General features: G+C 30.6%; 1 protein-coding gene across 1 annotated transcript; it reads right to left on the bottom strand.

The window, feature by feature from the left end:
- Positions 1 to 911: 911 nt before the first annotated feature.
- LOC125067153 (solute carrier family 46 member 3-like) lies at positions 912 to 26,378 on the bottom strand. Its single transcript, XM_047675537.1, has 8 exons — positions 26,142 to 26,378; positions 9,098 to 9,975; positions 6,894 to 7,053; positions 5,884 to 5,985; positions 5,137 to 5,274; positions 4,774 to 4,857; positions 4,361 to 4,517; positions 912 to 3,878 (listed from the first exon to the last, which is right to left on the bottom strand). The coding sequence occupies exons 2-8, from the start codon at positions 9,956 to 9,958 to the stop codon at positions 3,623 to 3,625; spliced, it is 1,758 nt and encodes a 585-aa protein (XP_047531493.1). The 5' UTR covers positions 9,959 to 9,975; positions 26,142 to 26,378; the 3' UTR covers positions 912 to 3,622.
- Between the last annotated feature and the right edge of the window lie 1,318 nt (positions 26,379 to 27,696).

Below are 27,696 nucleotides of genomic sequence, written 5' to 3'. Positions count from 1 at the left end.
ATACACATGTGGCAGAATTTCATTGAAATCAGCAAGTTTCACGACGTTTTCCTTAACCGCCGAGTACATATGATGTACAGTATATTCCAATATAAATCCATTAATTAATGGATATGATTGAAACTTTTATTTTTTTCAGAAGAATGATCTTGACTACTTGGCTATCTTGGCTACAGCTACAAAGTAACTGTTGTAGATAAACACATTGATATATTTTATTAATACAATCATAGGTATTTTTTTCCATTGAATATATTTTTCTATTAGTTTTATTTAGGTCAACCCAATACAGCAATAAAATATAATTGGCGCCATAAGAAGTTTTAACAATTCCTTACATTAGCAATGCTCCACCAACCTTTGGAACTGAGATGCCATTTCACTTGTGAGTTACACTAGCTCACTCACCCTTCCAACCACAACAATACAATACTGTTTGGCGGTTTAGTGGGTGGTTTCAAACTACCCAAAAGAGCTTGCGCAAAGGTAGGCGCACCAAGTACATACATGTAAGATATTTCAAAAATTTTGTATTTTCTCAAAATTACTTCGAATAATTAATGATTTAGGACATTTACCTAAGGCATATATTACAATTTCGTTTCATATCAAAAAACAAAAAAAAAACATTAAAAACAAATCATTTATTTGAACTTAAGTTAGACGCCTATATTTAAAATGGTCATTTTATAAGTACTTACTTTTCATATATATATCAACAGCTAAAATTGTAACATAACATTTGAATAATCCATTACTATCTATAAACTTACATATTTTATAATAAAAATATCAAATAATTAATATCTTAAGTACCTAAATTTAAATATATTTAAAATCTGTTTACATAATTAGAATCACAGAAGTACCTAATATATAAAAATATGTATTATACAATACCTAATATATAAATAATTTCATTGAATAAAATTATTGATTCCCATCACAGTCATAAATGAATTACAATACCTAATAGCTATGTCTTCAATATAATACATATTTTAGCTTCCATATAATTATCACAGACCTATTTTTGATTATTTCTCTTAAACAAAATTATTGCAGAAAATAATTCTAAAACGTCAAAAAAAATACCTACTGAATAAGTAATTTCATTATAGTGCCAAAACATAAATGGTCGACGATAACCTTAAAATAAACCTTTTAATTATAATTTACCATAATAGATATATAGTTTTATTAACTGTTTATTGTATTGCATTAATATAAATACTTTTTTGAAGTTGCGACCACAATAATAAATACAATTAGGTGGGTATATTACATAATTTGTTTTGTCTCTCAATTACTGCTACTTTTATTAGTTATAATAAAAGATTGTTATTTAACTTGGTTACCAAGTTTTTGTTAAATTTCCAATATCTACATTGAAAAAGCTCAAACTGATTTAGCAATAATTTAATCTCATATTTTTATGAAATAAAATTCAGTTAATGAAAGAGTAAAATACATTAATATCCCATGTTATTATAGAAACGAATTTAAAATAGCAGTATTCATATATTCTATCTTATACACATCTGGACAATTCAAATATAGCTAAGTAGGGCTATTCTGTAACAAGAAACTCGAATCTCACCGCAAAAAAACGAGCGTGAAATGTCAGAATATTATATATGACATTGACTCAAATAATTATAAAATTTATAGGATACACATATCAAAATTAAGCCGATTGTCAACATTTCACGAGCGAGATACGAAATAAATTCTTACAGAATCGCACTGCAATTAATTTCAATGTCTTGTCGTGTAACGTTATCACGATTTTTTTACAATACCTTTATTGTGTTTCTTTATTTGTAGTACTTATTAAAAAGTAATAAAACTCCAGCGTTTTATTGCATCCATTACACTCATTCAAGTAACAATCTCAACCATTGTCCATAAAATTCATTCATTTATACATTTATTTATAGCCAGCTGTACAACCAATTTAAGTAGGTATAACCTATTCAACCACAAGAGAAGTAAAGATTATTAAAAAACGTTGACATTGAACTGACGTAATATTATTGGTCGAGATCTTGAACACTATTCATTATGTATTGGTGAAAAAATTGAGCGTTGAGTCTAAGCCAGCATAAAAGCTGAATTGTATACATTTTCAGGACCAATCACGGTTGCAGATATCGCAATAAGATTACATTAGTATTACATTAGTATTTTTATTTTTTGTAGAAATATATAGTTCCTCTTTTTTGTATTCTTGTACTTAAGGATTTGTTGTTCATTTTTGGATTTTATCCGTACAATTATGTTAATTTTATGGGTGCATTGTTTTTCCTGAATAAATGTCTTATTCTGTCAATGCCGGTTCGAAAATGGATATTCGTTTTTAAATGGAATGGTGTTGTTTTATCAACAAATATATATTAAACAAGATCCGTTTATAACGCATGGTATATGTAAATCTAACATTTTTTTAAGTATTTATTCCTGCGATTTGAATAGCGTATCCATTAAGCCATTTTTGATTCGTTCCTTTAATGTCACGAGTTATGTAAAGCTCTATACTTTACGATAAATAAAACAAACATTGCTTCTCATGTAATTAAAAATCGTATTAGATCTAATTTATATTTCTTGTGATATGTGCACGATAATTCGTGTTCCAATTCCATTTTAGTTCTGCGGCTATCGCAAAAGCATTTGTGTTATCAGGCATTAAAAAATATGAGAGCGGAATCGTTTTCTATGATTTTTTTTAGATTCCGTACGGCGATCGATACTAATGATATGATTTTTGCTCATCCCATTTTTTCAGTAGAGATTTGACCCATATTTTTCTACGAAGATAATTATTTCTTCACTATCATAAACGCAAAAAATATATAATATTCGTAAGCTTTTGTAAAATGTAAGCTACTTTACATTGCACCGGAAAGTAAGAGAATGGAATGGAGAAATGGTACAGTATAGGAATAATTAATAGATAAGGAATATCCTTCATTCTTATGCAAGGATTGGTAGTGTTTTGCAAAACAGCCTCCATTTTTCTTAATGTTTCAACTGGATCGGTCGTGTTTGGACAAACCACAATGTCCTCATCCGATTAACTTTGGCATTTGAAGTGTTTTACAAAACCGCACCATAATTAGGCTACAGACTCGAAGAACTTTAAACTCAAGCAACGGTTTCTCTTTATAATTAAAACAATGATGATAAATGATAATCTTACCGACAGCTTATTCGATAGCAATGTTAAGATACCTGATAAGACTCATTGCTCTTTTTTCAACTTTGTTAGCTAGCCTAAATCAGTTTGTTTTATATTTTAAGAGCCTCTTGTCACTTTAATAACTAATAATAATAGTCAAAGCGGGTTATTCTAAAATGAATTAAGCAACTGCCTTCTATTATCAGTCACGAGGACGAAATTCTTGAAACTATATCAATATAGTAAGAATGGATGCTTAAGTTTTAATACTGTATACAGCAAAATGTACAAAAATTTACATTTTAAAACCGTAAGCTTTGTTTAGTTCGGTACCGATAGTTTATGTTAAACTGCTATATGAAGGCGATCAGGACCGCCAAGTCGCCATATTTACACGTTAACAGGTAGATAAATTCGGATTTGGTACAGTAAATTTATGTGCTACAATTTACTAGTACAAAGCATACTTTCGGTAAAGCCCATTTCAATTTGTGACTGACTAGTGTTAATGTCTTCATTTTCTGGTTCTTTCTTATCTGTGTCTTCTGTTTTAGAAGAGATTTTATTTTTCTCTTCAGTTTCAAAAGCTTTATTGTCAATGCCAACCTTTTCGGGCTTTTCGTCTGTGATTGGATCCTCTGTAGCCTTTTGTTGAGCGTTTGCATTACTATGCTTCTTATTTGCCATATACAACCATCTGGAATTATATTCAAAAGTAAAGTAAATTAATATTAGCTTATTCTACCACACTGCTCTAATGATAGTTTGTGGGTACCAACGTAGCCACATTTCATCCGATACGAAACGGTAACGGTAGCATAGAACCTACCAAGGTGCACTTGCTCATATCCCTACCACAGTAATTTAATTTTTACATTATTCAAAATAAAATAATTGAAAGTTTCAATTTTCTTGCAAGCTAAAATTTAATTTGCATTGGTTGCTTGATTTGGTCAGATCATGCAAGCTGAACGGATTTGAAATGATATTTAGTTAATTTCCAATGACAATGTATTTTTATGTTAAGCATTATTAGGGGTAAAAAATTGTAAAATTGTCTATGTACAAATCTCATCGTCTTTGAGCACCAATAATATTTGACAGCACGCCAAGGGCTATGTTAAGTAAGGTATGTGCTGGAGGGCATTACACATTTAATTAAAAGAATATGATACTCACAAGAATATAAGTACAGCGGGCACAGTTAGCCCTCCACCGAGAAGGAAGAAGGCTCCAGGGAAGGTCTTCAAAGTCGCAGTGTATACTGTGGTGTACATCGGAGCGTATACCAACGGCATCATCGCTTCTGCCACGCCGAAGAAAGAGTTCACCTTTCCTGAAAATAAATAACACTTTCGATATTTAATTTATATTTGACTTCATTAATTTAGTGAGTCTCCCATTTTGAGGTCCCCAAATTTTGTTTCTGTTTCTAAAGTAAAGTATCCGTGAGTAAAGCAAAACGGTTAAAAGAAGATACATTTTCATTCTAACGACAATCGTTGGAATTTTATCAAATTATGATGTTCTACTTATAAGATGGAATATTGGAGAATTATATTAGATTTAAGTTAATTAAAATTATTACTTACCTAATTCGTCTTTCTCCACCAGCTTCGAAACCATCGACCTCATTGCAATAAAGGAGGTGCCATTAAAAATTTCAATAAGTGGGGCTAAAAAGGCAAAGAATTAATGATTAGGTTACATCAACTTTGAACACTAAGTATTTCAATCTTTAGGCTATTATCTGTTTAAGATAAGTATAAAGGCTTATAGCAGGTAATTTTTACAATACATTCACAATTTTTTTAATTTACTTTTCACCTTGACATCACGGTTATTCGAAAAAGGTTATTTTGAGTAAACCGGTAGGAATTTATTTTTAAGCTGTTTTTTTTATTTGAATACTTAAATAAAAAATTGCAAATAAAAATATGTGAGAATTTTCCTACCTATATATATTTGCCAAGTCTTTGTTGAGAAGGCGTACATAAAACCAGATAATATCTTGCTCGTACAAGAGATCACTCCAATTATGGCGTCGTCAAATTTTAACAGATGGCTGAACACGCCGACGGAAAAAAGCGTCCCTGTGAAGTATGCAAACGTTCATTATATAAATACATTGTTATCAAGTCATAGTTAGTTTAAGCATTCCTTTAACGTAAAATATTAAAACAATTTCAATTTAAAATATAATTAATTCAATTATAAAATGTGACACGTCACAATCATTGTTCGAATCGAATATTTATTCGAACAACTTTTAAATCTTCGTATTTATATTCAAAAATGCCCCGGCTTTGCATGGGTCCAGCTTATTAGTATATATAGTATGATATAAATAATGTATAATACTGACAAATTTTACCGCTTTTTGATATTAGTACAGATAAGAAAGGGACACCATTTTCATTGCGATGAAGATATACCTACGTATGATGAAAATGGGCATAATGGCTAAAATCGTAATAATCTATGTGTAAATAAAAATTCAATATCGGTACAATGCGATACAATCTCTATTCATTATTTATTATTATATCATTATATAAGTTAGGTCATTCGAAAACATAATAACAATAATACTTTGTTATAAGTATCGCAGGTTGGAGGTTACGCAATACAATGTACACTGAAGAGTCGACAAGGAAGCTTTGTTAGAATCTCAATAGGCATATTATCGTAATATTACGTACCCACTAGAGAAGTGCACATAGCATAAGTAGAAAACATGCTAAAATCCACTTCGTTCCAGTTGAATCGGTATCTTGTGAACAAGTACATCACAGATATCTCCCCTGAAATGTTTAAACACATATTATAATACAGTTACTCAGTTTTAATACCTAAACTTATATGTATATTAAATCTATTAATGTTAATTAAGATTTTTTGATCTTAATCAAATAGACCAAAAAATGTTTTTAGATCTTTAATAGAAAAGGTACTGTGCTCTATAAGAAAATAACCTAAATATAATATGTATATACAATCGTACTGGAGTTAAGGAACTATTCGATCCAATTTATCTACAGTAATTGAAATATTAATTATCAAGACATTTTTTTTTCAGTCATGGAACTTTTTTCACCTTTTCAATTATAGCAAAGCGTACGTGAATGACGCAATTTGCGGGTATCAATAGCAGGAAATTGTGGACAGTCGAGAATCGCGTTACGTTGCAAAATACGTTCAATTGATATAACAAGGATAATATTTTATCAAATGGATAGGCGAGACTTTTGACTTTTAAACAGATAGACGATACTTTTGACTTTTAAAGAATAATACTTTAATCTACTTATTATAATTAAAGCGTATCTGTATACGATTTAAAACAATATGTTAATAATAAAGTAATACAGTATGACGTATACTTAAGTATTCACGTACGAATTTTATGGATCATAATTGTTGACATATAAACCCACAAAACAATTACATACGGTACAAAAATGGTAGTCAGTTATTATTCATAGACCTTTCCATACCTTTAGAATATGACAATCTAAATTTAAGCACATCAAAGGTATCCCATAGTAGATTAATTCATTTATATCAATTTGAAAGCATTAAATGCGCTTTCCAAATAATAGTATGGCACACGATAGAAGACTCATTATATTTTAGACCTTTATAATATTTTCGGCTAAATTATATCTATACTATTAGGATTACTCCATTAAGCCAATCATTTGCAACTTACCGTATATTGGTCCAATTACAACACACAAGACAACCACAAGCATAATAACTCTTAATCTTCTATTGTTTGGACCACGTTTGAAGGCGACCATCAGAGTATCTTTCACGTAACGCGTGTCGAAGAAATCTCGCGTCCATTCACAACAATTATTGGTCTTTTTCTAAAAAAAAACATTCAATATTTAAAAAAAATGTTGTTATCAATTTTTATGTTTACAGTTTGTAAAATCATTATAAGATAATATTATGACAGTAATTTATTTTAATGGAATTTTTATTAAAACTAGTGATACGGACACAATTGATTATTGAACAATATGTTTCGAAATAAATAATTATGTATATTTCTCATCTCCATACGGATACAATAACAACCCACAAAACATTTGTTTTAAAATACAAATATATAGAAATCTTGGTTTCTTTTTTGGCTAGGAACCTTCTCTGTCAAACTGACGGAAAACATCCTATCAGCGTCTAATTATTGTGTCAGTACTTTTCCGTAAATCCTATATTCCCTGTGTATGTGTTTATATTAAGACTGGTTTAGACAAGGTTCGGTTGGTTTGATTGTTATGAAGATTTAAAGACAGTTACATCAAATACAGCTTACAAGTAAATAGTTCAATAAAATTGTGTTATTTACAATTTATCAGGTAACTTTTTAATCTTACTAAAGTAGTTTTATAACTCTCAGTGTATTGCAGATGCAGTTACATTAAAATTGAATTGAAATAAATTCTCATAAAACAATCGACTAAAGGATATTACTGCAATTATGTCTATTCGAGATCCTCTTGAGGTGATAAGTGGTTACATTAGATAAGTATCAGTGACCTTATTCTATTGTTTTTCTTAGAATGTCGAGCTCAGAAAAAAGACTAATTAATAGACTTAAGTAGCTTTTACAAATATAAAAAAACAATATGTTTCTCATGATATCCGTACAAAACTATATACACTTAGTTAATATAAGTCTTTATCGTGCTAGTGCTCAATTTAAGCAATATAATCTAGTACAAGTATTTTCTTAAAACTACAGTGTCCCTTCTTACTTATACAGAATAAGTAAGAAGGGACATTGTATCGCTAAGATCTTAAGCTATTTACCATTTTATATTTAATAAATAAATAAATATTGGACAACATCACATACATTACTCTAATCCCAATGTAAGTAGCTAAAGCACTTGTGTTATGGAAAATCAGAATTAACGACGGTACCACAAACACCCAGACCCAAGACAATACAGAAAATTAATGAACTTTTTCTACATCGTCTCGGCCGAGAATCGAACCCGGAACCTGGGAGTGGCGTATCCATGAAAACCGGTGTACACACTACTCGACCACGGAGGTCGTTGTCCCATAAAAAGGTAGAAAACATTTAAAATGTCAGAACCATTGATCCAAATGATTAATTATCTAGTATACTTCTACTTTTGGTAAATAATACATTCCCGGAGCATATCATTTAACAACTGTCCTTCCTTTCAAGCGAGATTGACACCGAAGTGGGTCAAGTTGACGGACTTTTTCTATTGTTACGCTCGATGATCTGATTTAGTCATTGAACTCGTGGCCTATTATGTAACCGAAGATGCAACGCCAATTATTCATGGCCGTATCTTGTTCCTATATTACTTCTTGCATTTTTTTACATTTTTTAACAAAACCAATTCTAATACGACGAGCCAGTGCTGATATTTTATTAATATTTAGTTTATTTACTAATATGCTTAGTAAAACAGAAAACCACTTTCGAATTTCCCTACATTTTCTTTTCTTCTGCCATAAATACTTCTAACTACATAGTTGCTGTAATTAGTGAAAGTTGGAACGATTTATTACGTAAGCGAAATATTACCCAGAGAAACGATACAAGTGATATATATTCATATTAATATTCAACGATTTCCAGTGAGATATATCGATATGCATTTAATGTTAATGTAAATTAAATAAACGCTACATTTTGAAGTAAGTACCTAATATTTTTAAAGAATAGTACTTTAAAAAAAGGATGTTAAAAGTTGATTCATGAAGTGTAAACATATTATAAATTAAATTCATTCAGGCGTAAAGAACCACAAATCTGTTACAATTAATTTAAAAAAAAAACTTTAATACTTTAAACGTAGTTGATGTTTTATTTTAAAATATAAAACTAAAATAATAAAAAATATAAAAATAAAATATACATACCAAATTAAGATCGGTTCTTTTGACTTCAACGATTCTATAGTAGCCATATAAGAAACTCAGCACGTAAATAGTGGCACTTAAGGAGAATACACCATATAGACCAATTTTTCGCACCAATATTCCACTAAGAGCTGCACCCAATGGCACTCCCACAGAATAGAATAGATTAACAATTCCAATCCGCAACGTTCTTTGTTCCTCCGTCGTAACATCCGCTATGTAGCTAAATACGCCCATGAACATAGTAAACCAGCCTCCAGTTAAGGCTGGGAATATCGCTTCTGTTACAGCAGCTACCTCAACCGGCAATTGGTGAAAAAAATATGTATTAATAATAAGACCTATGCTAGTTAAGAATTCTCCAACAATAGGCAAAAGCATACAAAACTTTCTTTGCCCAACTCTATCACTATAGGCTCCGAGGAATATTAATATTCCACAGGGTAAAAATGATTGTAATACTGTTTTCCATCCAGCTACAGAAGCTACTAGCGTTTGGACTGCTTCTTCTTCAAATGTATAATTGGCAGTTTGTCTTTTAGTCAAAGCATCACATATGTGATGATCGAAGCCCAAATTAACTCTACAAGCTTTATCCAAATATAAATTCTGCGTAGCCAACGCTGAAAGAACAGACGGCATAACATAGCAAGCCAAAATTGGTTCCACTGTTATGAGAGACATCATAAGTTTTGCTTTTTGAAATATATTTAGTTCTTTTAAATTTTCAGTGTCTATATCATCCTTTTTCACTTTATTTTTTTGTTTACTTTTTATAAAACTGTTTCTGCCGCTGATTTTGTTATGTTTTTCTGTGACATAATTGTTTCCATTTTCGACATTTTTCTCATCAGCCATCATGACTGTGACTTACAAATCTGTAACAAATAAAGAACAATTAGTAGTATACCTAAAAGTTATCCTTAATTATTGTCCTAAAATTTCGTTACACTAGATTTATGTTAGATTTCAGAGGGAACAAAAAGTTAATGTGTGCATATACCTACTTCTAATGCCTCGATGATCACAAAAATTTGTACCTTTAATTGATTAATGCACTAATGTAGCTAATGCCGGACGTGGTAATCATCTCATGATTATAGCATACTTATTTATCGTTTGAACATTGGCCAGAATTAGCTTAACCTAGTCGCAATGGTTTTTATTATGCTTCAGTACCATAATACCACACTAGCCGGGTATGCTTTGTGTATGTAGTTATTTTTAGTTAAAGCAATGTATAATTTCGTCGAAGGTATTGTAAATATTAAATACAAGTAGACATGATACGGATGTTTTGAGAAAACAATGATAAAACGCTGACGTCCAATTCAACGGAATTTAATTTAATGGTTCAGCAAATACAGCGGTCTAAAAAATTGTGAATAGGTACATTTCCGTTTGTAAAACATTTGTTTATGGACAATTTAATTGATACGAGAAGAACAAAATAGAACTTTTAATTTATTTTCCATTTAACTATAAGCAATTATTCCACCCTAGTTGTTTCCACCCTAAAGATAAAATTGAAATCAATACAACTTGATATTAGTAGTTTTGGCAACAAAGAAGTAAAGATACATTCTGGTTAATATTCTTTATACCTTTCCAAAAAAAAAACGGTGCAGAAGTGTTGCTGATAATAGGCTAGTTGACAAAATTTGGAAATTAGTTTAAAACTATAGCTTAGCATCTATTTCACCCCAAAAATATACTATTTTAAGAAAAATAGGTTTTTTTATGTTAGTATTTTGAGTTTTTAGAAATGAACTTGAAATTGACCGCGAAAAAGGCCAAGACTGTCATGGCGTCTTGAATGACGTCACACCTCGCGAAACAGCCGTGTTTGTGTATGACAGTCAATTGTGTTTTTTAATAAATAATGAATTCCTCGTATTATAAATACTGTATGGTGCCCCAATGTGAAAGTACAATGATAAAAACGCCATACAAATTATTCATATACGTACCAAACAATAAATAAATACGAATAAAGTGCTTAAAAATGGCATGGAGGCAAGATGCTCTTATTTTGTCAACTAATTCCACAATTTATTTCTGTGAAGATCATTTCGATGTAAGTATTAAAATATATAGTAGCAAATATAATATATTACACATAACCTATAAAATGTTAGGACTAGAATAGGACTTTATGATTTGTTTGAGTTAAAATATTATTTTCGTTTTATAAAATGTAATAATTATATTATATTATACTCTTCTTATGTTTTTAGTTGCCAAATGATATGACTAATTATACAGAGTATCATATTGTGTGTAAAGACACAAGTGCGCATGAAACCAGGTTGTATACCAACGAAGTTCGAATGCCAAGAAGATATATGTTGAAAAAACAAAGTTTGTCAATAATCGCAGAGTGTTTGAAAGATCCAGAACCAAGTAGTACCCCCAGTTTATCTGCCATAATGATAATTGATAGCAACAACGTAGCGTTCCGCGCTTGTTTCGCGAGGTGTGACGTCACGCAACTCTAATTGGTGTTTAATGTCACGTGATTAAATGCCTCATTTTGTCGATTTTATTTTCCAAAAATATAATTAATCTTTTATTATTTTTGTAGAAAAGTTGTTTTTTTATTTACTAATTATCATGGTTAATCATTAGAAACTCAAAGCCATCCGATTTATTATTAGTGGAAACAAGCCTATTCATAAGACGCGAGAGATGCGCAACCTTTCTTAACTTACACGAAATTGATACTTACATCGGGCAGTGTTACAATTCACCAAATAAAACCATTTGAACCTGCTGTTCTATACAGTCTAAATATCCATAATACCTACATCTAAATTAAACATAGGTAAATAGATGATGGAACAATAAGAGATTAAGTCGACCATGTTATTGCAGTTGAATTAAATAAATGATCAATAACATTGATGTCTTTAACTTTTCCAAGTGAGATGTTTTGTTCACATATGAATTATCTACTAGCTGTATTAGTTTTGTAACGGAATATTGTAACAAAATTGAAATTAGGATTTCATAAAAATCCACACTGCTTGCTGAATCCTAGATGAATACATTTTTCATGAACTTATTCAAGGCTAGCTCTAAATATTAAAATAAAAATATATTTGGATAATATCAATAAATTAGTCAATGTTTAATTTTCTTGCATCTTACACTAGCTTATATAAAATACAGTGTTCTTTTTGTTTTCATATGGAAGTTACATTAGACGTGCAAGTCCAATTTAGAAATTTACTTAGACTTTAACATTATATGATAACTACCCAAGCTACTCCTACTATTCGGTACGATGGCAATTGGTGTGAAGACAGTGTTAATAGTTTTTAAGTGTTACCCTTTCTGGTTTTTTGACTTTTGTACATAAAATTACAGGTATTCGTTTACAAATTTAAAATTAAATTCTTCGTATTTCAGATATTACAGATACTATAGATAATTTCAAAAAATCTAGGAAGCCCATTGGGTCTTGTTAGATATCATCTAACAAGGACTTCTAGATTTATCAACGTCAGGTCAAAATCGATAGCACACGTTACCCTAATAATAGTCTTGGACGACTTTCCGAAAAATGATCAATCTTTTCACAAAGCAACAAACCTGTGCCTTGAGATTCCATCATGGTAAAGAGGTGGAACCTTTAGAATCATCAATCGTCTAAATATATATAAAGCAAAACCATTTTCATAAGAGGTGTAACACCCTGTCTTATTTTCTCCACTGATGTAACAAAGATTAATTTCCCGCCTATATAATTGAAATATGGATTTTAATACCGTACTGCTCCAAGCATTTTTACCATTACCTTTCGCAGTCATAAGCAATATAAAATATTACATTTTTATACAATGACTTAAATAGTTTACATAAAGCAAAATATACGTATCATTCGATATGAATATATATATTATCTTATATACGGATGTAGAGATATTGTACAACGAACCTTGAGGACATCTCCACAATGCGCGCCAACAAAAACTATAATATGACAAACTGAAATGGCCTCGTTCGGCCGATTCCGTGTTCCTTATCAAGGTCAATTCGGAAAAGAGAATCTGTCAAATGTAACATAATGTGCTTGTTTATTCTGGCTATGTTACAAAGTGCAATTTAAATTATATAAAGACGTATTTAAATGGGATATAAAAGTAAAACGTGATCCGCATATAAGTTATAAGATACATAAATTACAAAATTCTCGTTGAGTTTTTTTTAATGGTCCATGATTGTTTGATAGATGCATTCCCCGTATGCTTAAACTAAAACTTAAATAACAAAATAGAACATTATTCTTTCTTTCAATTACATGTTTTAATTGTTTCTAATATTATAATGCGTAAGTAATTTTGTCTGTTACCTCTTCACACTTAAACCCATGAAATTTAGTATGGAGATAGTTTGAGTCTCGGGGAAGGACATATGCTATTTTTTTTAAATTCAACATCATATGGGAGGAATTAACCAAACCCGTTTTTGTGCTATAAGTAAAGTTTTATAAATTTCGCGGCCATAAAGCCGCAAATATAGCTCATAATTAATCATAATGTCGAGTATTCTAGTATATATTCTGGTATGAAAGTTCAGATCAATATTAATCGGTTTTGTCCAGGTTATTAAGGGCCTATGGTCCCTCGCTTTGACTGAAAGTTTGCCTTGTGCTGATAAGCCGTCTATCGGGAGAACGAAAACAAGTAATACACGGTGACACCTTTAAATAGACAGACATTATTATTATTTAATGCTCTTCTAACTCTACTTTGATCAATTTCAATTTGGCTTTGTCTGAGGAATCAAAAAAAAATTTTTGCAGTGTAGTCTAAAATATTTTAAAATATTTTTATTCAAATATAAATCTTAGATTCGATGGCTGGCGATAATTTTTATTTATGTAAAAAATCATCACGGGCTTCCTAAAAGGGTTCACGACAGAAACAAATTGGAATTAACTGGTTCATGACTGATCAATATCGAAGAAATGTTTGATCGCTTTTGAAATACATTTATTTAAATCAATAAAAGTATTTTTATGTGTCGAGCTCTGTGCCGAGTTTTCGGACTCATTTTAACAAATTAAGCACATTAATTTTATATTAACTTAATCATGATCTTAATGTCCTCTAAAACAAATAATAGATATCTCAGAGTATCATTTAATGACGTTATCTATTTTAGCGACGTTTAATTATTCTTATAAGGAAGTTATCACAGTCTAAGCGTTCGTTCTTATTGTTGTAAAAAATGCCAAAAGAGAACCTTGACATACGAAAAAATATACATGGTGTAATAATTGTTTTCCTATGCCCGGACGTTAAAGCCGTTAGGGGGGAGAGGTATACCATATTTATTTAATTAGATTTCATGATCCAAAAAAACTTATGAGAAGTTAATAAGTATATAACAGAATTCATAAAATGATTACAAAATGATAGGGTTCTATTCTTATTGCTAAAAAGATTAATTATATTTAAGAAGTCTAGAGATATCTCTTCATAGTATGCTTGTTTCCAACCAAGTTTTTATACATCTTAACGTAGAAAAAAAAGTCGACGTCGCCGCGTCTTTTTTGATTTTATTATTTAGACGATGGAAGTTAATAATTTATTAAATTTTCATAAATTGTCTATTACCGTTCGTGTCATAACTCCTCTTGGTCATTAAAGACGATTATTAAAAAACATATTTGACAATCATTTTTAATGACTTAATGTTCCCTAAATCATAATTAAGTCCTTAAAATTGACCTTAATCCATGCTAATAACGCGGTTCGTCTGGTCTACGTTTTCTCAATTAACTTGCAATGTCTTATGTCAATGTCGTTGGGAAGTCAATTTGAAAGGATGTGCATTCAGTATGACTATTTAAAAAAAAATAACTTAACGTACTTTCATTTCATAAGATATTTGTCAAAGCTTCATTTACTAGTTTCTTCTGTTCTTAATATTATGAATGATAAACGTTGTTTCTTTTTATTTTATAACAATATGGCGATCCAGTAGATTACGTGACGAAATGGTTGTTCATGTGCCATCGTGCTAACTATTGTGTACTAGCATGTGAATCATATTGGATATCTTTTCACAAAAATAATTATATGGCGTTTGTAGTGTACACAGATTAATAATAACACATTCATTAGTATTAGATTTATATTTTATATAAATATACATATATGATCTGTGTATTTATGCATCTGTCATCTCAAGTGACACAACTCGTGAAAGCGCGGGAAAAGAGAAAAATATAATAAATGGACGTGCGATGAAGACGGTGTGTGTGCACAGCGATCTGATATTTAAATAAAATATTTATTTTATGTAATTGGTAAATCGACCTTACATGTGAACATTACAGCTTTGTAATGTCAACCGGATATTAGGTAGCAGGATATACAATAAAATTAATACTCAAGTATTCCACCAATCAGGCAGTGTGCATATATGTACCTGCAGCTGAAAATGTTGACATTTTATTAATTTTCTTAATAGGAGCAGAGTTTTCGTGTGTCGTTTATCAAAGAGAAATATATTTTATTAAAATAATTAAAATATACCTACAAGGAAAGTTTGTAAGAACACGACTACATTACAAAAAAACATGAAAATCAAAATTCAATTGGTGAAGCCTTTTCATTTGAATTGGGCTGTAACACTAATTTCTGGTAGACAAGCACGTTGCATTTTTATATTAGTATTAAATACAATAATCTACCATTCTCTGTCGATAGCTGTCACTAAGCAATGACAAAGACAATGCCCTTATCGTTTATACAAACAGAAACCTAATTATAACCTACCTGCATAACCTTTAGTTAATTTAAATGAACTTTGAAATAAAAAACTGAAAAGAGAACGCAAATGCTGCATAGGGCAATCCATTCACTTGAACGTCTGAAGTATCAAGAATTGCTGTGGCCTTGTCACCGTTATTTGATTACAGTAACAAAACTATAAATTATAGTAATACTATATATCTAAGTTTGTATTTTATATATTACAGTTATTAAATAATACACAATCGTTGCGCAAATGCACAAATATAATTTCTTCGTCAGTCTAGAGGCTCAAATATTGCCATATATACTCATATATATAATCTCGGTAGCAGCCCGGAGTGTCCCGGGCGCGTCAAGTTAGGATTTTATCTAGACACGCGTGTCAGCCAAGTTCAAGTAAAAGAACTGGCGAGCAGCACCGTGTGTAATATTACACGAACCATTTGGAGCCACTTTTGACCTCCTCATAACTCAAACTTGGCACTCATTTAGATCTCACTTCTTTTGTCGTTGAAGTCAACAACCAAGGTATATGTCATAATATTGGACTTGGATCTCATTTTTACATTTATGTTTTTGATGGGATAAATGTTACATATCCATGCTTCGGAAAGCACGAAAAGTTGCTGTTCCTGTACCTTATCTGTCTTCCGTGTTGCATAAAAAGTAAGCACCTGCGATTGCGTAGGTATACTTGTAGGTATACTTTAATATCTCTTGGGCAACTCACTATTTAATCTATAAGATTTGCCGCCTCGGCCGAATTTCCTCAAGCGGATATTAGACATTTATTATAATTTATAACGCTAACGCTAAACTTACTGAAAAAAAAGAACTTTAAAACACACATGGAATAGTTATTAAATTTATTATTATTAATATAATACTACACAAAATTAAATTGAACAAAACAATTGAAACGAATTTAACGGAACTATTAAATTGTTACTTTTTAAATTACATGTGTTTTAAAAATCGATTATAAATAAAGTTAAAGTCCACGAAAGAAATAATATCTCGTGACAAAGCTGAAATTATAAATTATATTTTGCAATGGTTCAGTTCAACTCTGGCATTTAAATAAGATGAAAAAGATTATTATGCATACATTTTCGATTAACCGCAGTCATTGTATCTTATCCAAAACAACCAATAGAATTAAATAAAATCGTTGAACGATTAAAAAAAATTCGCGCTGTGTTTGTGTGTGTACTATAAAACTTTAGTTCCGGGATTTATAAAATAATACACTCGTACACACAATAATCATTATTTATTAATCAACTTTTACAACTAAAGCGACGAAAAGTATACAATGAAAAATTCATGACGGAGAAACGAGTTATTGCAAAAAAAATAAAACTAAATATCCTCTTCAAGATGGCGAAAAAAACTCATAGGAAATCTTGGTCAACAATTTAAAGTTGAAACTTTTCAATGTCAATATCTAAAAATTAGTCTTCGTTTTTAACTTGCATTTTAAAATGTGTATAATGACTGGAATAAGGAGTTTGCAATGTATTTAATAAGAATACCATAATTAAGTATTGTTTACACCATATAATAAATAATAACGAGTGCTTCTAGATTATTTATCTGATCATAGATTAATTTAACGCAACATTTATATGTATGAACAACAATGTCGTGATCATGAATGAAAAAATCCAAAAGGTCGTATAATAAAATAAGATGCTGTTATGTGATATTTACATCCTCTTGATAGCAATAGGTATTGTAGTAGTTTATAGTTAATAAAGGAGTGTAATCCTGGAATTGAATGTTCTCCAGTGTCGTCCTCTTTGGAAAAAATAATTAGTTTTTCATTGCACTATTTAAAATTTTCACTATTATTATAAACAGGTCGAACTATTTAAATAGACACTTTTAATATTTACGAAATTTTTATGATAATTCTGACGCATGTTAGATCATCACATTTCGGTAATCAATAAACATATCTTTATGTACATAAAGATATATTTATTATACTTGTTATTTCCATTACAACGAATTAATTCTTATATACTAATATATTAATCAAATATTATCATGCTAATAATATACCTTGCCGTTAGTTTTGGTGACGTCAAGGAATAGGCAATTTGATGAAAAACGCGTTTCAACTACTAAGATTCGTCTTTACCTACATCTTCCGTTTGTTGTCAGGCAAAAAACAGAAGTCTCCATTTAAAACTTTAAGTCTTTATTTTAGACATACAAATCAATATTGCCATATTATCTTAAATAGCTCTTGTTTTAGACACATAGATCCATTTATTTGCTAATACAAATTTTAATATACAAAACATACAATGCTTGTGGTCAAGCATATTTGTTCAGGTTGTGTTAACTTATTAATTGACTACGTCACATATTCAAAGTAATAAACATGACTTACCAGCGAACATGTATGTGCAAAGTTTTTGTTAAGTTTTTTTTAGTATATGATTTTAATATATTACTTAACTTATAATAAATTATTGTCAGGATTTTCCCATACGAAACAAAAACATAAGTGATAAGACTACAACAAAAATCATCCATTAAATTAAGTTGGCACATTTGTTTCTTACGAATTCACGTTCAGTTCGTCTAGTATCCATGTATAGGGAACTGCAGTGGTATTCTGTAATAATTCTTTTTTTTCCTCATTCGTTACATCTTACGTGTGAATTACGGTGATTTACGTTAATGTCGATTATCACTTTTTCAAAATTCACGATCATGTTCTCGTTGAGTTTCGTGTCTGATCACTCACTGTCGTGATCTTAAACGACAAGGTCATCGTTTCTACAGTTTTATTCAAAATCGGTGTCGTTGTAATTAATACATATATGTTTTTGAATACCTATACATATTTGTCAAAGCCTACGATTAAATGTATATATATCCTGTATAGAAATCATTTTAATATAATGTCATATTCAGCAATATGCCATATTTATCAATGTTTTTTGACATGAGTTTTCCGTTTTTTTAATAGGCCAAGATAAAAATAACTGCAAAATCTAATTAAAGGAATGAAAGCTGTGTCCCAAAGAGAAATTATTTTTGCGAAGTCTAAACGGAAACTAAATGTTATTACTGAATACGAGATTATATTAATATGATTTCCATACAGGATATATATAAATTTAATTGTACTTTTTTGACATACTCTGTAATTAGAATGATGAAAAATACTAACTACTGAGTTTCTCGGTGGTCCTTCTCGGTAGAATTATTTTTCGAACCGGAGGTAGCTTCACATTCAGGACTGTAATATGACATGACATACTTCAAAGGTGCTTTCATGAGCTACTTGACCAAAGAATATTTTGATTTTGTCTCTATGTAATAGTCGATAATTCTCGAATTAAATTATAATTGAAATTATCCAATTATCCTATAAAACTTAAAAACATATACATACAAACATTAAATAGGACACCTAATATCTCACATAATATTAGATTTAAAGTTTGTTGACCTTTTAAAGATCGATCGACAAATATGATTATAATTTAAATGGAAATAGAATTTTTTTCACCAACAAGTTTTGTAGCTCTTGTTTGTGTATGTAGTTTTTATTAGTACTAGTAAGCTATATATAACCGTGGCCGATAAACCTGGCCACCGCTACTGCACACATAATTAAATTAACAATACAACAAATTGTGCTATGTGTGAGTAAAGTTAATGAGCACATACAGTACTTATACTTAATACATTTGTAATATCACGAACGTATCAGCTTATATACTTGTCAGAATATATTATAATACTGACAAAAAAATGTCTGTCTCAACGCTACAAAATAAACATTTCGAATAGCGGAACATATTAACTACTTTCGAAGTCAGACAAATCCTTGTTATTTCTTGATCTGGCTGACTCTGACTCGATCAAGGTGTGACTTAATGCTACACATCGAAAAAAAAATGTTCAAATTGAATAAATCTATTTTGAAGTCATGCCAACCGTAAGCAATGAAAATTATTGAAATCTTCTACACAAAATACACTAACCTAGGTACATCTTATTACTTATTAAATACTAATCTAAAATTTAATTAGAGCTGAGATGGCCTAGTGGTTAGAACGCGTGCGTCTTAACCGATGATTTCGGGTTCAAACCCAAGCAGGCACCACTGAATTTTCATGTGCTTAATTTGTGTTTATAATTCATCTCGTGTTCGGCGGTGAAGGAAAACATCATGAGGTAACCTGCATGTGTCTAATTTCAACGAAATTCTGCCACATGTGTATTCCACCAACCCGCATTGGAGCAGCGTGGTGGTATATGCTCCAAACCTTCTCCTCGAGGGAGGCCATAGCCCAGCAGTGGGAAATATACAGACTGCTAATGTAAATAGTTTAATTATGAATATCATAAAAACTATATTTTGACATACTTGACGCTTGCTATCTATTCAGACAAATGTTGATAGAGTTTAATGGGAACGTAGAAATCGCCACACCTAAGTCAAAGCCCCTTCACAAATGTGTTACGTCGTAAGTTTTTCTTTTTATCTACATTTTTAAAATGTTCAAGTTATCTATTTATTGCTAATGGATCAATTCATATATGTATTTCATTAAAATCATAATTATTAATCATAACAACATAACAAGTGTAAATTTATTTTCCTTTAATATTATTTAAATGTACTTAAAACTAAAATACAATATTTACGCGTGTAGTACGTTTTTATTTCGTAGAACTAGACAACTTTATAATTTATTATAATTTGCATGGTAACCATCGAGTTGAAATGGAAATATACATTTTTTATGATTTCATTATCATTATTTATTCTGTACAAAAAATATTTTAATAACACTCTCGGACTTCCCCGTTACTTGTGGTTAATTCAATGAGTTTTCACACATGACGCGCTAACTTTTCGCAAGTGCAAAATATAAAAAGCCGTGTTTTCGTAATTATTTTCAATTTGTACGTCTAATTCGGATATTTTTACGGAATTATCGAATGGTAAAACAATATTATATTTCCTAAGAACACCACCCAGTTAGGAGTCATTATTTATTCCTCAGAATAAAACTGCAGAAACCATCTACGAAACCTCGAAAATGTTCGTTTTCGACCAACAATTTCTGTAGACAAATGTAGTCTGGGGCTCGTAGTCCGTGACGTGGCATTGTTTATTGATGAAAATTCGGAGAAACTCGGTATAAAATTTTGGGTTGTCAATAGAGATACGACAGGCCATCGTAAGTCGAGTGCAGAAGCTATCTTCGTCTTCCTCTATTGAGCTTTTACTGTCTTTATTTCTTTTATAGAACCTATATAATGTTGCGATCACAACATCACCTCAATCGAACTAAGAGAACGCTGCTCGTGGACTTTAACTTTATGAAATGTATTTATATATTGCTGGTTGGTGGAATTTTGGTTAACCTATAATGCTTCAGATGCCGAGGCTCTCAAGGCCATTTCGGCTCTGCTATTATAATTAATGATTGGATAATGGATTGGTGTAAATATAAAGAGATAAGAGAGAGAGAAAGATATTTTTTTGAATATGAATATTCGATAAAAATGTTACCGTACCAAATTATTGTGTTAGATTTTAATAAGCTCTAATTTATAAAGCATGTAATTGTATGTAACTGTTAATTGTAATTACGATCCAACGACAATGCAATACATAAATTGTTATTTGTTAATATACTTTATTATACACCACAAACAAAAAAACAAAAATTATAGGCCTAATTACAAAAAAGTAAAAAATAAATAAACCAAAAATATAAACATGTTCCACCACCAAACCAAGTGACCAAGAAAAGCATGTATTTTAATCGCTATTGTATGTATCTATGTACCTATGTAATATACTTTTACCAAATCATACGAATTTTAAATCGGCGCCAAACCGTTTAAATCTCATTTGTACAATATTTAGTTAAAATATTATATCATCTAACTATTGTATTAATATATAATATCTGGAATTAATTAAGAATATTACTTATATTGCTATATTTAATGTAATATATGTGTCTGGGGCTTAGTAGCAAGTTTAATAAGCGTCATTTCTTAAGTGTTCTTCCTATATTTAGTGCATTTATAGTGATTTTAACGGATTCGATAAAAAAAATCTCAGTAAATGAAATTATTTCCCTAGACCATTAATCATATTCGCACAATTTCATTTACCGACTACCAAATCACGGACAATATTCATCTACTTCTTGCCCTGTTTTTGTATAAAAAAAAACTCGTTTCGAATTTAATGAAAACCTAATGAGCTAGTGGGGTTTTATTTTGTGCCGTATCAGTAAAAAAATTGTTTAGTGTCGATCATTGGATGGAAATGTTCATTAAAATATATATTCTACGTATGTACATGCACATAGATATATTTCTAATGAATCTCAGAATCAAAGTCTGTGCTAGCATATATAAATTATTTAAATTATATATACACACTTATTAACGTTAATAATGTTAAGAACCGAAATTAATTTAAGAAGAGACAAATTATAAAGCGTAGTTTTTCAATATCAATTTACATGATAATGTTGATGTTATATATATGAGCCGAGATGGCCCAGTGCTTAGATCGCGTGCATCTTAACCGATGATTGCGGGTTCAAACCGAGGCAGGCACCACTGAATTTTCATGTACTTAATTTGTGTTTATAATTCATCTCGTGCTCGGCGGTGAAGGAAAACATCGTGAGGAAACCTGCATGTGTCTAAATTCAACGAAAATCTGGCACATTTCTATCCACCAACCCGCAATGGAGCGTGGTGGAATATGCTCCAAACCTTCTCCTGCAAAGGGAGAGGAGGCCTTAGCCCAGCAGTGGGAAATTTACAGGCTGTTAATGTATGTATGTTGATGTTATATTAATAAAAAATAATTAATAATTTAATATATGTAAATTAATTTAATAAATATTTAGTAATATTAATTATAAATTTTAAAAATAAAATGAGAGTTAATCTCATTTTATTTTTAGTGTCGTTGTGTTCCGGTTTGAAAGGTGAATGAGCTAGTGTACTTACGGCACAAAGGAACACAACATCAAATTAATATGTGTTTTATTCTAGATATATTTATTATAACATGTTTAATCAGCTACATGAAGCCTATTAGTTTTAGTTCATTAAACTATTTGTTACAGTTTCTACAGGCGTGTTAATTGGAATCAATTATATTTGAACAGATTTTAGCCACTCAGTCGTACATACTTAAGTTCAATATTTAATACACACACACACCAATGCACTTGAAATACACAACATTATCCTAGCATACACAACTAGCACATACAGGCCAAACAGTTAAAAAAAGTAAATGAAATCTGTATCATTCTTCGAGCCAACATAAAACCCTACATTTATTCTTTGTTACATTATGACAAGCTTACAATTATATGATTACAAAGTGTAGTGCAATTATATTATTTCTATGTGAAGTTGGGCAACAATGGAATGACGGGCTACATAGCGGACAAGGCCACGAGGAGACTATTAGGAGCAGATACCATCATCACTATGGCGTTCCATTTAATCTTAAATTATCATTTTCCGTCATAACAAAATATTTATTGTAAGAATCGTCACACTATTTCAATTTAGATAAAAAAATATATGTTATATAAATAAGATATATGAAAAACGCTGTCATACGTTCAACAATTATTATTTTTGCGTTCCGGTTTGAAAGGTATCATAACATCTTGGTTCTCAAGATTGGTGTTGCGTTATGTGTAAGGTATGGTTAATATTTCTTATAGCGTTTTTTCTATTTCTATTATAATGTCTGGGGGCGGTGGTGACCACTTACCATCTAGTGGCCCTTTTCCATATTCCTTTTAAATACAAATTATATTTAAACAAATTACAGTTAACAGTAAAGCTACGTATAATTGTAGAGCTGATATTCAATATCAGTATGTCGAAATTATTTACTTTACATGATTACATCTACATCGTTACACCTAATTGCGCTTTTCACAGTTACACCCGTTACACCCATCGTTCCTTATCAAATGTCGGAATTAATAAAGCCGTAACATCGGAAACGTGGCGAAGCTCTTCTTAAGATACGAAAGTGTTCTCCCCCCCTTGCACTATTCCCCAGTGGATTAAGTTAAGTTTACTAAGAATAACACGGTTCCCTCTTACACTATCCACTGTTACTTACAGATACCCTTCGGAAAGTTTCCACTACATGAAAAAAAAAGTCGTCTTCCAGGTAAGGTGTCAAAACTATATTAGAAAATACAGACGCTATCACTCCTTATTAACGTACGTACTGTTGTCAACAGTTATCACCGATTATCTCGTCATACCAAACCATGGAGCAGCCATGACATCCTGATGGCTGGCTTCACTATGCTATAATTACTTAGAAGACGTCTAAGGGTAAATATCACGCGGGTTGCTTTATTTTAGGCGAGGGTGGTCTTATCTGACAATGAAGCTCAGTGTATCCACCAGTGAATGCGATTTATCTTATAAAATCGGGCATGAAGATTTAAGAATATATTTTTTTACTGTAGCCAAAAAAATCCATATACAAATTGCCCTTTCAATTTAGTAAATTGAATCAAATTCAGGCAAATCTTTGTAACAACTATTTGTTGCAGCTTTCAATAGTTATATATGTATATGTACATTATTCATAAGCCTTTCGAAATAACGACTGCGTGCGATAAGACGCACCAGAACTGGACAGACAGGACACAGTATGAGAAATCGATTGGCACTTGTCTAATTTATGTATGACTACCTCCGTGGTCGAGTAGTGTGTACGGTTTTCATGGGTACGCCACTCCGAGGTCCCGGGTTCGATTCCCGACCGAGTCGATGTAGAAAAAGTGTGTGATTTTCCATAACACAAGTGCTTTAGCTACTTACATTGGGATCAGAGTAATGTATGTGATGTTGTCCAATATTTATTTATTTACATAAACCAACGACTTATAAAAACATCACCCAGTGCGGAAATGAGTCAGTACTTTATAGTGCTAAAATAAATATGAAAAGTCAAAGCGTAAATAATGCTTTTCCTATTATAATGGATGACTTAATGAAAACTTGGGAAAATTAAAAAAAAGTTTACTTGTAAAAAATGTACACGTTACGACCGTCCGTTCATGGCTCGCTGCACGCAATTAATCTGACATTAAGCTTGTCTTGAGATTATAATTCACAACTAAAATGTTAAGGAATCAAACAATATTGCAAATACGAATAATAGTATACGTAATAGTACCTTTGACTTTACTCGTGCGCAAAAAATGACTAATGAAGTTTAGAATTAAGATAGATTCTTAATCATATTAAGTCAAAAGATTATCTGTCGAAAATATTTAATATTTATTTATTATATAATATTTGTTTAAAATATTTTACGTAAAAATACAAGTAGTTTTTGCATAGGTCAGCGTTGTTTTCATTATCCTTTAAATATTTTTTATTTCATTTTAATTTATGCAACAAAATTTCTTAAGAATTTTTTGAAATTATGTAATCTATCTATCTTACTGGAGTAAAGTAACACCTATATACCTTTCTTCGACGAAATAAATTTTCTTTTTTGTTTAAGTCATAAAATGATAAATTCAGAAACAAGTGATAAGTCATTCCAGTTTTACATACATATCTTACATTCTGGGGATCGATTTTTTTTAATTGGCACACTTTTATGTCAAATCTAACCAATAAATGAAATAATAAACATCCAAATCGGTAGACAACCGGCGAATGTATCCAACAAGAACACGCAAATAAAGATCAGTTAAGAACTCCCTTCTTTTCTTAAGTCAACTGATAAATACATCTTAAATAGTTTTAAAATAATACAATGTGGATATATAGCTTATAGCTGATATCCAAGAAGTATTTATTAATTTTTAAATATAAAAACGAAGGATCTTCGAAATCTTTCGAAAATAAATTTAGATTTTATAATTTAATATAAATTATATTATTTTATTTGACTGCTCCACTTTATAAATCGAATAATTTAAATTACCACAGGTTAACACAGAATGTATTAAATAAATTTAAGAAAATAAAAAGCGACAAGAAATTGGCGTACGACAATCAATTGATATTTCTTGTAAATCAACTTGTTTATATAACAAATTAAAGTAGGTTTGTGGTACAAAAACTGCAAATAAACTTTTACTTTCACCGATCGTCGAATTTGAATTTAAATTCGTACAGTTGTATCAATGTAAACAAAGAAATTCGAAAGAATTATAACGAAGAAGTTAGTAAAATGTTGTAGCATGTTTCCAACTTACCTTTAAATTTTAAAATTCTATTCACAACCAAGTTTCATCACAAACACTATATAAAAACCGAATTATTATTATATTTAATTTAATCGTCTTATTGTGTTTTTTTTACCAGGGTTCGTTTTTATCTGTCACTAAAATAAAATTTGCATTCGAATTTCGATTTGCAAATCGCGCGCGGCGTCAGTTTCGCGGGTCGCGTCGCAGTGTGTGCGTTAGCTGCAAGTGGTAACCGTCGGATGATTGCAGTGGTTCTGACTGGCTCGTACTCTTAACTATTTCGACAGGTCGCCATTTAGCGGATGTCCATATTGATGTTCGTGTTGTCCATCACTGCTTTTGCATACGCAATGTTTGATTAGAATACTATGTGTTAAATTTTCTATATACAATGATGATATAGGTACATTTGGCAGGGTGGACATTATAAATATACTCGATCTTATTTGGCAACCTTGGCAAACTAACTTTCATATATCATGAAGATTATAATGATGTTTAGGTTCAGGCGATAAAATGTAAAATGAGGACAAACATACAAACTTTCACATTTGCAATATACGTAAGGATATTATAGCTTATTTAAGTGGCCGAGAGTTCAATTATATAATTTTGAATAATATATCTATTATAAATGCAAAAGTAAATCTGTCTGTCTGTTTGTAATCGCATCGCGAAAACCATTGAATAGATCAAAATGTAATTTGATAATGATATAGGCTATGACCTAGATAAATAAAGTCAAATACAGGACGTAATTAACGGAAACAATTTACATGGACCGAGCCACGGGGAACAGCTAATGTTCTATATGGGTAAAAATACTCTTGATTTTTAATTTTTATAATTTTTTTACATATAAACATTTTCCTTCTTAATGTTTTGTTTGATGATTATGTTTATATTGACTTTCAGAAGTATTTCTTTCCAAAAAATTAATGTTATGACATAGCAACAAGCCTGGATGATAACATTGATTCTTAATGACAACATTTTTTTTGTAATACTTTTATATTACTCTTAAATTTATTTAATATATTTACAGACAATTCAATACATAACCTTTTACGCGAAGAACCTTTGACAGCAACAGACCGTGACATATTATTTAATAATATTCCATCCCGAGGTTTTTTGTTTGTTCATTGATTGATAATCAAAACAGGCTGCCCTATTGGTCTAGTGGCTATATTATTAGGATACGGATTCCGAAGTCCTAGGTTCAATTACTAGGTCAAACTAAAAATGAGATCTTTGGATTTTCTACATTTTTTTCTTAATAGCAGACCGAAGTTTTAGAACGTTGAATAAAATTAGACAAGACACGTAAGACTGCTTGTCTTGTGACAGAAAGCTCTCCGGTTTTTTTTATTTAGTTCAATGTAAGGAGAGAAAACCCGTTAACCCGGTCTTCTTCGTTCAAGAACGCTCGAAGTGATCTAATAATATAGAACGGTAGTCACAATTGAGTGTGAAATTTCATTATTTGAATTTCGCTACTCAAGTTAATTTTAAGTTATATAATTATTCTCAAGTTATCTTATTATAAATGCAAAAGTTA

The sequence above is a fragment of the Vanessa atalanta genome, chromosome 11 (genome assembly GCF_905147765.1).
Source record: "Vanessa atalanta chromosome 11, ilVanAtal1.2, whole genome shotgun sequence".
NCBI lineage: Eukaryota > Metazoa > Arthropoda > Insecta > Lepidoptera > Nymphalidae > Vanessa > Vanessa atalanta.
This window is presented reverse-complemented; position numbering and strand designations above follow the sequence as displayed.

Bases quoted from the DNA above. Each gene is read 5' to 3' on its own strand.
- LOC125067153 (XM_047675537.1), bottom strand. From the start codon at position 9,958: ATGATGGCTGATGAGAAAAATGTCGAAAATGGAAACAATTATGTCACA. The intron at 5,275-5,883 runs GTACGTAATATT...CATACTTCACAG, and splicing joins TATGTGCACTTCTCTAGTGG to GGACGCTTTTTTCCGTCGGC. The intron at 3,879-4,360 runs GTGAGTATCATA...ATATAATTCCAG, and splicing joins CCCGCTGTACTTATATTCTT to ATGGTTGTATATGGCAAATA.